This window comes from Podarcis muralis, chromosome 14 (assembly GCF_964188315.1).
Source record: "Podarcis muralis chromosome 14, rPodMur119.hap1.1, whole genome shotgun sequence".
Taxonomy (NCBI): domain Eukaryota; kingdom Metazoa; phylum Chordata; class Lepidosauria; order Squamata; family Lacertidae; genus Podarcis; species Podarcis muralis.
Genome location: NC_135668.1, coordinates 54450649 through 54462533, shown reverse-complemented (window position 1 = coordinate 54462533; position 11885 = coordinate 54450649). Strand labels below are relative to the sequence as shown.

Below are 11885 nucleotides of genomic sequence, written 5' to 3'. Positions count from 1 at the left end.
CTCCTCCCGCCCCACCCGCTTCTCGTCCTTGGCTGCCTACTAGCCAGGTGGAGCCTCCCTGCTCACGCGCAGTCTACCCCTGGATTGCCCTCTTGGAAGCACAGAGAGACCCCCTGAGGGTCATCTGGTCCAACCCCCCTGCAATGCAGGAATCCTCTCCTGTTTTATGGGCTTTCCATAAAAGGTGTCAGGTTGGCCTTGGGGGTAGGGGGAGCACAGTAATAATAAATAAATAAATAAATAAATTTTATTTATACCTCGCCCTCCCCAGCCAAGACCGGGCTCAGGGCGGCTAACAACCAATAATAAAAACAAGTTGATTAAAATCTAACTTAAAAAACAAGATTAAAATACAACATTAAAACATTAAGATGCAGCCTCTTGACAGGAGAAAGGAAAAAAGAAAGAGGGGGAGGGACTTCCCATATAGATGACTTCCCATACCGCAGGCAGCGTCGCCATCATAATATATTTATTTAAACCCCGCCTTTTCCCCTGAAGGGACTCAGGGAGGGTTACAGATAAAATGGAGGCAGATAAACACGTGCCCCCCCCCCCCCGGAATAATTAAAGAACACTGATTGAATTCAAACTATATATACAAACATATCAAATCTATTTAAGACCATACAAATAATTGCCCCCCAAATTTAGTATGGCGCCAGCCCTTTCAGTAAGAGTACTCCATGACCAAGAACCTGTTGGAACCGCAACTGGCGGAAGGAGAGCAAGGAGAGAGCCAGTCTAACTTCCATAGGGAGGGAGTTTCTGACTTGTCTGGGAGCAGCCACCACCAAGGAGGCCCTCTCTCACACCCACATCTGTGCCCCTGAAAGCCAGTTGCAGCAAAGGGCAACTGATTTTCAATTTCATTGTTCCACACGGGACAATGACAATAAAGATATCGTTATCGTTATCTGCCTTGTTTGCCAGGCAGGGGAGTGGGGCAGAAGCAGAATTCTGGGCTGATAGGAGTCTCAAGGCAGATCCAGCAGAGCTCTCCTTACAGCGAATCTGCAAAAACTTGTCCTGACAGGTTCTTAAAGAGCTACTTTCTATTACAAGAGAATGTTAAGAAAAGCCATAAAGGTAAAGGGACCCCTGACCATTAGGTCCAGTCGTGGCCAACTCTGGGGTTGCGACGCTCATCTTGCTTTATTGGCTGAGGGAGCCGGCGTACAGCTTCCAGGTCATGTGGCCAGCATGACGAAGCCGCTTCTGGCGAACCAGAGCAGCACACGGAAACGCCATTTACCTTCCCACTGGAGCGGTACCTATTTATCTACTTGCACTTTGTGCTTTCGAACTGCTAGGTGGGCAGGAGCAGGGATCGAGCAACGGAAGCTCACCCCATCACAAGGATTCGAACCGCCAACCTTCTGATTGGCAAGCCCTAGGCTCTGTGGTTTAACCCATACCGGGGGATAAATGGAGCCCTCTAAATCTTAACTGACCGTTAAGTAAAGCTGCGAGACTAATTTGAGGTTTTGGAAAAGTCAGCCTTTGCCTGTTTCTCTAGAGCTATGCAAGTCAACAGTCGCCCAGCATGGAGGGCACGCTTGGGTCTGGGCGGGTGTTTGGTTGTGAGTAGACACGCACATGCCCCCACCTATATTTGTAATCACTGCTGTCCACAATAATGAAGAGAAGATTGTCAATAGTACAGCTGGGCTTCAGCTTGGGGGAACTTTCAGCTTTCTAGAGCCAGTTTGGCATTTGTAGCCAGAGACGGGTCTCAGCTGCAGAAATCAAGGCAGATCTGCCTGCTGTTTGCCTGACGGAGGCTCAAGAGGTCCAACAGGATAAAATACTAAATAAATAACACCAAATTCAAAGAAGAAAATAGGGGCAAGATGACCTTGAGCTGAAATCGGGGAAATCAGAAGTAACATGGCCCAAGGGACAAATACTGGGAAATATCTGTAACTAGAGAAGACATTTTGCATTTCAGAGTAATCAGTTCCTTCCCTTTCAAAATGCAAGGAAGACATACCAAGGCCAGTCTGAATCATTCATGTGTCTTGAAATTAAGACAGAGATTATTTCTCATTAGAGGGCTTGACAAGAGACTTTCTGCCCTCTGCCGCAGGCAGTCTGGAGGCGGACACAAACACCAGGATCCTTCATTGTTAATTTAAGAGAGTTACAAGCCTTTTGGCTTGAAGTCTGTGGACAAGGCACTGTGGAACATGTGGCCTTATAGCTCCCCATTACCAAACGGGCCAATGGCAACATTTTGAAGATTGTCAAAGCATCAGGCCTCTCTACATCATCCTCTGAAAGTTAGAAGGGCTTGAAAGAGAAAGAAATTGACCTTGTCTGAGCCAAGACCATTCAGCTCCTGAAATACATCCTCATTAACATATTGGCACTTGTGTGTAGCTCCTAGGGTCCAAAGCAGGTCTGTGTATGTCTTCTGTAAACCCCAGGAGACAACCCCCACTCCCATTTCATAGTGGACTACACCAAGACCCCCACCATCAACAGCTATCAGGGAGGGAGGGAAACATGGCTGCTGAAAGACCAGCAACTTTGGGCTCCTCTCTTTGACGCATTTCTGTTCCAGCTTCTCATTACAAGAAATCTATAACAAATAATTAGCCCCTGAGTTTTCTTTTTTCCTCCACCCAACCAATACCTTTTCCTTTTGTGCCATGTGTTTTAGATTGCAAGCCTGAGGCCAGGGACTGTCTTATCACTGACATTTGTAAGTTGCTCTGTGAGTCTTTTTCTGCTGAAGAGCAGGATAAAAATGCTTTAAATAAAAATGCATTCCTACCTGCCTTGATCTGAACATCCCCTTAACAGCAACATCTGAAGTTAATTTAAGATTAAATATCACAGTTTTAAGATGTGATTTAGTTTCTGCTTTAAAGCATGTGAAATTTGTTAGATGGACACCAATATTTCTGAAAAAAAATATTTCACCCAAATTCACCCTGTGAAAGATACCAACCAGAGCAACAGAGCAATGAAGGTTCAAGTTTCACTTAACCAGCTGCAGACATGTTGAATAATGTAAGAGAAAGAAATTGAAGGCCAGTTATCGTTGCTTTTTTGTTGTTGCTTTTACAGAAAATGCCACAGACTGCTAACTTTGAAGCAAAAAAATCTGCAATTCTTTTTTTTTTTTTAGAAAAAATGTACTTGCACTGAAATCATACATATTCACATAAGAAGGACCCCAAGAAAACAGCTTACAAAACACAGTGGGGCTGTTCTCTCCAGGCTCTCTTGCATAAGAACCAGTCAAACTTCGTCACTTGAGGGGTGGGGGTGGGAGGAAGGAGTTGCAAACAGATGTTCTGAGTGGAATACCAGGTCATGACATTTACCCTCCTGCGTAAAACCGTCATACTGGGTTGACAGTAAAAAAGAAAGATCCCATTTGTTCCAGTCAGATTGGCGTCTTCTCCTCATTCATACAAGATTATTTCTTTTAAAAAACAACTACCAGCCCCCTGTGCATCTTAACGCCCAGGGCCTTCAAGGTCTCTTTGGGAAGGAGGAATTGCACAGCCCTACCCTGCCCACCCCCAGCAAAAAGTAACGGTTGGTTCTCTCTGTAACGGGTGGAAAACACTCTTTCCCTGAAGAGAGGAGAAGTCCAGTTTCTCTAGCGGATCGGCCGATAAGGAAACGCCATGCCTGGAATGAATGTCTGTACGGGGTGAGCTGGGAGAGCTGGGTGGGCTGGCATTGCTGGGTGGGCTGCATGGGTGGGATACCCCAGAGGGGGTGTGTGGATGGGGGGGTAAAACCCAGGGGGCAAAGCAGCGTGGGTGGGCTGCTGGACTGGACCCGAGATCACCAGCTGGAGCAGGCTGCAGGAAGAAGAAGCAGAGAGACAATTGTGGGTGAAGGCAGCTGGCCTGCTGAGGAACAGGATTCTACAGCGACATGAAGCAGCGCCTACTGGATCAGGCCCATGGCCCCTCTAGATCTCACTGTGGCCAACCAAATGGGAAACCCGGTAAGCAGGATTTGTGCACAAGACACAACCCCAGGTTTCCAGCAACTGGTATTCAGAAGCCCTGCTGTCTCCGATTGCGGAGGCAGAGCCAAGCCATTGTGACTAGTAGCCAACGAGAGCCCTGTTCTCTAGGAATTTGCCTAATCCTCTTTTAAAGCCAGCAAGGTTGGCGGCCATCACTGCCTCCTATCGGAGGGAGTCCCGCAGTTTAAATCTGTGCTGCGTGAAGGAGGACTCTCCTTTGATCTGCCCTGAACATTCCAACATTCAGCTTCACTGGGTGTCCCTGAGTTCCAGTGTTAATTTAGGAGAGAGGGAGAAAAACCTTTGACTCTCCTGGCAAACGTAACACTGGGCACAATGGAAGGACTTCCACCCAGTCCATGGCTATGTAAGCAGCTAAAAATGGCCCGGTTTTCGTGTACAGAGATAAGACTCAAGCACCCACAGCAGTGTCCTTGAACCATTAGAATGAAGCAAGCCATTTGCAAAGCAGGGGTTGATAAGGTTTGCCAGCAGGGCAGCATGGAGTCCTGGCTGTCCTTGTCACAGACAGACAATCAGGTGGGGGGAGAAAGAGTTGGCTCCACCACACTTTTGTCATTTTCACTTTCCTGTGGAAGCACAGCTTGCCAATCTACACCTTTCTGCTTTTGTGGGCGTCTCTTGGACAATACTTCTAGGAAGGGCACAGCGGTTTCAGTTCCATTGTAAACACAGAGCACTGACTTACTTGTTGTGTGGCAGTCTGGCGCACACCGTCCGCAGATCCTCTGGAAGGAGAGAACAGAAAAAAATGGAGGTGGAAACAGGAAGACAAAGGGGAAAGCTCTCTCCGGGGGTGGGGGGGTGGGCTGAACTCTCGCTCAGCTTCTCCATCCCAGACCCATGTGGAGAGCTGCTCTTCAATAACACGGCAACCCTGGAGAAGTGATTTGTGGAACTGTTGTGGCAGAATCATAGGGTTGAGAGGGACCCAAAAGATCAGCTCTTCCAACCCTATGCAAAGCAGAATCACAACTAAAGAATCCCCAATAGGTCCGACCTCTGTTTAAAAACCTCCAAGAAAGAAATCTTTCCATGGGAGTCTGATTCCACTGTCAGGAGAGGCGTGTCTGGAAATTCACATTCCTGTCCTGAGCGAGGAGGTGGAGAGATTAGGAGAATTGGGGAGCAAGAGCACTAGGGAGAGCCACAGAGGCCGGTAAGCTGTCAAACAGCGAGCAGGACCCCCTGAAGTTTGGTCCCAATCCTGATAAATCAGCAGAAGTGGAAGCAGGTGTGTTGCTGGCTGGGACCCACTTTTACAGTACAGTGAACCCTCGGATTATGCTACCTTCGGGTAACGTAACTTTCAGGGTTGCGAATGCGGCAAACCCGGAAGTATATACTTCCGGGTTTTGTCCTGCGCACGTGCACAGAAGAAGTGCCTCTAGATGCGGACTTTTCGGGGTACATACAGACCCCCGGAACAAATTAAGTTCATATCCAGAGGGTCCACTGTATTTCTTTACTATCAAAACGTGCAGCCTGCCCTTCCTCCCCAATTGGTGTCCAGGGCAGCTAACAACATAAAACTCAACAAAACCACACACAGGATGCAATTGCTAAAATGACAGCTGTAAAAATGACGGTGCCCACATGTTCCTACCCACTTCTGAGCACCCAGGCAATTAAAAACCTCTTCAAAGGGTGAGGGGAGGGGATGATTCTTCCTTTCCTCCGGCAGGAGTGAGTCCCAGCCAGATGGCATTCTGCTCCATGGGCACTTGGGAGGGATTGGGGCAGGGAGCTGAGAGATGGTCAAGTGTGCCCCGAATGTTACCCACCATCACACACAGAGAACCAGAGCTGTTGCAAAAGGGGGAGGCAGCCCAGCTCAGCGGTTTATCTGCACAGGCCCCAGACTGCAGACAGTGTGACCTCTGGACAACAGCCTCTCCACCTTAGTTGGATTCATGCTACACTGGGCAACAGCCAGAGAGCAGGGGCTTAGCCGCTACACAAGTGCCAGGGTCAATCCCCGCCACCTGCAGTTGAAAGGATCAAGTAGAAGGCAGCATTGGGGAAGATCCTGAAAATTGGAGCAGGCTTCCCCACTATGTGCTGCTTCCCCTCTGGATATTTAGATTCCCAGCCACCTTGGGATGGTGGCAGAGGAAGAAGTTGGAGCCCAGCAATATCTGGAAGGAACCATGCTGGGAAAGTCTGTAGTAGGCAATTCTGGCCCAGATGGACAAACACTCTGACCTGGCCTAGGCAGCTCCTCTTATGCCCAAAGTCTCCTCCCCACCTCCCTGCTACTTCCCCGCACCCCCCGCCTTGCCTCGGCACAGTCTTCTGCCGGCTTGCATGGGCTCACTGGTGGTTGCCCCCAGCGCCTACCTCTCGTGCACAGCAGTGCTCCAGACGCCATGGCCACTTGCAAGGCCTGGGCCAGCCGGTCGAGAGCCAGCTCCGTCTCCTTGGTGGCATTGAGGGGGTTGAGTTCATCAGAGAGCCTGCTCATTTCCTCCACGAGAGCCACCACGTGGTCGAAGGGCACCAGCCCCAGGCGCCCGTACACGTTCTTCTCCGTCAGGTGCCCCTGCAGCATTATCAGGACCTGGAGGACGCTGAGGTGCAGCTTGGAGTACAAGGGCTGGCAGCCCTTGTCTAAGACGGCAGCCGGGTCCTTGGCAAGCTTTCCTCCTGGGTGGCCGTTGGAGACGGGGGGCTTCCTCCGTTTGTAAGCCAGCGGAGCTTTCACGCACCAGCGGATCAGGCCGCTGAGCGGCGTGAGCTCCAAGAACCCAATGGGCAGGCTGGCCGCGATCGGCGTGTTTAGGAAGGTGATGAGGATCAAGCGGGGGTCCTCGAAGATCCAAGATACGACCATTTCCAGCAGGTCCGGAGGTGGGATGAGGTCATCTGGAAAAGAAGGGGAAGCCAGCTTTGGAGACCATAGAAATGGCAGGACTGGAAATGGCACCTGGGGCTTGCCAATGCTTGGCCCTGGAACCAGAGCCTCCCACACCCAAGTGTGGGCTGCAGGCTGCTTGGAGAGGGGGATGCAGCAGATCAAGGGCATTGGAGCCAGGCAGCCTGGAGTTCCTGTCTCCATCTCTTCCCAACATAGTTGCTCAGGTGTTTTCATGTTTATTTTAGAACCAGCAGCCTCCCAGCATAGGCTGGGAATTCAAAGGAACCCAAAAGATCAGTGCAGCTTTCAAAGTTTCAGTCTGCCATCTGGATTCAAAATGATGTCTCATTGTATCCAAACAGACACCAAAAACCTGCCCCTTGGTCTCATGTAAAATTTGGTTCCGATATCTAAAGAAACATCTGAGTGCACTGCGAACAAACAACAGCTTTCCAAAATGTATAGTAGATTATTTAAAACATCTGTATCCCACCTTTCGACAAAAGGGCCAAGGCAGCTCACAGCATTTAGAACCCATAAACACAGCAACTGCACTACCAAGAACAAAACTCAAGGAGATAAAATCTAAACGGCAGAGAGCTTAAAAACGAGAGCTATCACAAGAATCCATCAAACATACCAAGCAAAGGGGAAGAGGAAACTGACCACAAAGCAGCAATGAAAATACCTGGAGAGTCAATCATACACATCGTAGTCTCTGACTCTGGCCCTGCCCTGGAGTAAAGTTGCACACAAACCGATTCAGGCCACCACAATCTGTTGCAACCTTAACATCAGGATGTGTGGAACATGACACATCTTCGTGTATCGTGTCTTATGCCTTTCCAAATGGCATTGGGCAGCTTCAGGAGCTTCACTTGGAGGAACTTACCAGACGACATGTCGTACAGCATGGTGACCGATGTGATGAACTGGCAGCAGAAGCGAGGGCTGGCACTGAAGATCTGCTTTAGGGTCTGGACGGAGCCTGGCACTAGACTGCAGTAGTCATCAACCAAGGCTTGGGCCAGCCGCACGCAGTAGATTGCTGGCGTCCGCTGCAAAGAGACGCACAATTAGCCACCATGAGAAACTGGGGGGGAACAGCGCTGGCGAAGCCACACACAGCCTGGCTCCAGCAAAACGTTGGATGCTGGATGAAGGCGCCAGTGGGAGTGATGCTGGCTGCGACCCGATAGCCTTGAAGATGAAGAGCTAAAGGATCTGCAGCCCCCAAAGGCTTCTGAGTGAGCCTACCTATCACGGAATAAGAGCACTGGTCCTTCAAAGAGGATCTGTAGCTTTACAAGAGCAATATGAGGAATGCTGAGCAAGATGTGACCTGGACAAACAGGCGATTCTATCTCCTGTTTCTGCATATACACCAGCAGGGTAGGGTACAATTCAGCCCTGCCTAATCTGATGCCGCCCCCGCCCCCAGCAGGTGGAAAAGCAGCCCCCTTGCTGAAGTGAAACAGGTCTAGGTCTGGTCACTGCCTGGATGGGAGGCTGCCTGGAAGCTCCTCTGGGAGGGAAGGCAAGGTCCCTGCACCTGGGGTAAACCCTCACCTGCAGCCATGAAGCTGCACATTCCAGGACAGGCACTCTGCACACAGCTACCGCCATCGAGACGAGTTTCCCCAGCAAGGCCATTCTGCTGTCATCTGTCTTATTCCCTTGCGGGCTGAAAAGGGAGGAGAAAATGATCTGCCGGACAGAGTCCTTGCTTTGCTCCTGGAAATAATTGCACATGATCTCCAGTAACTGAAGCTCCTGCAGTGAGTTCAGCCTCTGAAAGAAAGAGAAAGAAAAGAGGGGGCATCTATGAGCCAAGGCCAAAGCACCCCCCCCCCCGCAGGAGGATCTTTTCCAACCACATCCCAATCATCACCCAGGCTGGCATTATAGCATCAAAGAAAACAAGAGGACTGTTTTCATATGCGTATCTTGACCAAAGATATCTGTTTGGCTATTTCATATTTTAAAATACTACACACCAGTTTTCCTAGGACAAATGTTAAGATAGCTAGCCAGTAATTCCAGGATCTCTATGGATGGCCAGGGATTATGGGAGATGTCATCCAAAATATATGGAGGGCCACAGCTTGAAATCTTCCCTATCCGATTTTCACAGAATAACCTTGGAGCTACTCAGGTCAGATCAATGACCTACCTAGTCTGACTGACAAACAAGAAACCTTGAAGAGTAACAAATGGTGCCCCCTCCAACCCAATGAGGCCCCCCTCAGCAATGGCACTGGGTATCTTTTTATGATATAGCACTATACAATTATTTTTATCAATAAATTTTTTAAAAAAACAGGATCCAGCCAGCAGGAGAGATGTTGAGCTCCCTCATCCCCATCCCCTGCAAGGCACTTTGACAGATGAGCAGGTTGCACACCTGTCAATCACCTGATTTCACCTTTGTGACCCTGCTTGACCTCCAGCAGAGTTTGCAGGCCTAGATGTTCCCCACCACTTTTCTAATCAGACTCCAGCCCCACATGGGAGGGCAGAGAGATTTCCTCAAGGGTGGCTCCCAAAGGCAAATATGAGGCCCCAGATGGAGAGGAGCAATGTTGGCTACGTGGCCCTTGATGGGGCTTGATGTCCGACGACCTACTTTAGGTGGGGTGTTGCGCTCCTTGGGAACCTGGAAGATGAACTCCTCCAGAAGCTCGATGGGGCCTTTGTCCACAATGGGGAGGGGCACGTTCTGCAGCTGGCTGCTGAAGTAGATGTCCAAGTGGTAGAGCACTTCCTTGGCGGCGCTCAGGGCATCCCGGCGGAGCAGCGAGTGGCGGATGTCACTCATGGTTTTCCTGCAACAGGAGGTCCACACGTTATGCTTTGCAACTTTCTTTCTAGAAGAGCTAGAGACTTCCTTTTTTGAAATGAAAGCTCAGAATCTGGGGCCTTTCATTTGTGCAATTGCTCCAACTACTCCTTTATAAATACGGCCCTGTTGGAATCCCAGCAATTCCTATTATGTAGTGTCCAAACAACTCAATTCTCAATCACAGCTCTGACTTCACTCATTGGCCAATATCACTGACAGGCTGGTCATTTAACATAACCTGCTTTAAAAAGTGCACATTATGCTTCATAACCTTCTTTCTAGAAGGGCTAGAGACTTGTTTTATATTTTTAATGAAGGCTCAGAATCTGGTACGCTTTTTGAGGGTGCCAATTAAGGTCTTCAGAGGTTGATGGCTCCCTCTCTAATGGGCCAGGCCTCAATTGACTTTAACTGGGGAGCAGGAGAAAGGAAGCGTGGAAACAACACCACAGACCTATACGAGAATTCAACAACACCAATTCATTGTTTGTAATAATGTTCAAAAGTACCCTTCTCAGTTAACAATGCAGGGGAACCCTATAAATCCACCAGCGCAGAGGACTACAGGAAGGGACCTTATTTATTACCATTATATTTATTTATGTATTTTCCCCTGACAGGGATTCAAGGCAGCTTGCAGATAAAATAGGAACATCTAAAACATAGAGGTTGGGGAATAAAATAATAATAATTAAGCATTAATAAAATTAAAACCATATACGTAGAATGAAAGATCTATGAAGCACATCCAGAAAACTGCAATAAATGCAGCTCAGTCGGCACCCTTATTTACCCCTCACTGCCCCCCTTCTATCTTCTCCCACCGGGCGCCTGCCAGACGTTGCTGGACCACAAGCCCCACCAGCAGGGCGATAAACTGAGGAGTCTGGCCTACACGGCCCGACTGGTTTCCTTCCTGACAGCCCTGACCGGAGATGCTCGGGACCCGGAACGCGGGACTTTCTGCCCTGACTCGACCCCGCCCAACACGGGTGTTCTGTTCACACGTGCACAGGGCCCGCCCTGACGCGCCACCCCCAGCGGCGAGGGCGGCGGGAAGGGTCGCGCCGTCCCGGGCGGCAGCGGCCTCACCTCTTCGCCCGCCTCCCGCCCCAGGAGCAGCTCCTCCGCAGGCGCCTCAGACCGCCATGTTTGGGCCACTGCTGCCGCCGAGGCAGGACAGGGATGGCGGCCGGTGAGGGCCAAGAAGGACGGCCTAACGCGGCGGCGGCTGCGGCGGCCATTGGCAGGCTCGGCTCAGAAGCTGACCAATCCGAGCGCAGCGCTGCCTACTGGCTGCCCGGGGCGGTGCAGGAGGGGGCGTGGCAGGTCCTTTCGGTCACGCCCCCATCAGGCGGCTCGGGGCGGGGCGGCGGTCGCCATTCGCCGGGGTGGCTCAGAAGCTGCCCTATCCGAGCGCCGCGCCGCGTTCTGGTGTCGGAGCCACGCCCCCTCAGGCGCAGCTGCTGCTGCAGGCACGTTTCCGAGCCCGCGTCACCCGTCCACGTCTCGTCGGAATGCCTTAGGATGCGTGAAGCTGAATGGTCGCGCATCTAGGAAGGGCAGGGGACTAATTCCTGCAGCAGCACATCGTGAAGCGGTGGGATTCGCTGCCGGAAGACGTGGCGATGGCGGGCACCGACGTCGATGGCTTTAAAAGGGGCTCCCGAGTTGCTGTTCCCCCGCTCACGGAGGCCGAAGCTGTCCACGTTGCCACTCGTACATTCTTCCTCCAGGAGAAGGGGCAATATATGCCCGGGTCCCATTTGTGGGGAGTGGGGGGCAGTTGCTTCCCTTTGGCACTGCGAGGAACGGGATGCTGGGCTCATCCAGCAATAGTCAGGCTGTTCCGTTGTTCTTTGACGCAGCCCCCAATAGCTACCGATGCACAGTTTTGAAATTACAGTTTTTTCCTACAGTTAAACTGTGGAACTCCCTCCCACAAGAGGCAGAGATGGCCACTAACTTGGAAGGCTTTAAAAGAGGACTGGGCAAATTCATGCAAGATGCCTTTGCTCTGCCACCGTGGCCAGCCAGAGGAATGTTTCTGAATACCAGTTGCTGGAAACCACAGGAGGGAAGAATTGTTCTTGTGCTCAGATTCTGCTTGTGGGCTTCCCATTGTGGCGTCTGCCTGGCCACCAGAGCCATAGCTAGGTGATCTTGCG

General features: G+C 50.7%; 1 protein-coding gene across 2 annotated transcripts; it reads right to left on the bottom strand.

Moving 5' to 3' along the window:
• Nucleotides 1-229: 229 nt before the first annotated feature.
• On the bottom strand, nucleotides 230-10969 carry INTS15 (integrator complex subunit 15). 2 transcript variants are annotated; one of them, XM_028706404.2, is made up of 7 exons: nucleotides 10810-10969; nucleotides 9502-9700; nucleotides 8445-8666; nucleotides 7768-7933; nucleotides 6359-6883; nucleotides 4707-4746; nucleotides 230-3824 (listed from the first exon to the last, which is right to left on the bottom strand). In XM_028706404.2, exons 1-7 carry the CDS (start codon nucleotides 10959-10961, stop codon nucleotides 3617-3619), a joined length of 1512 nt encoding a protein of 503 aa, XP_028562237.2. In that variant the 5' UTR covers nucleotides 10962-10969; the 3' UTR covers nucleotides 230-3616. The 2 variants fall into 2 exon arrangements, with proteins under 2 accessions (XP_028562237.2, XP_028562238.2); XM_028706405.2 differs by lacking the exon at nucleotides 10810-10969 and adding an exon at nucleotides 10511-10759.
• Nucleotides 10970-11885: the final 916 nt, after the last annotated feature.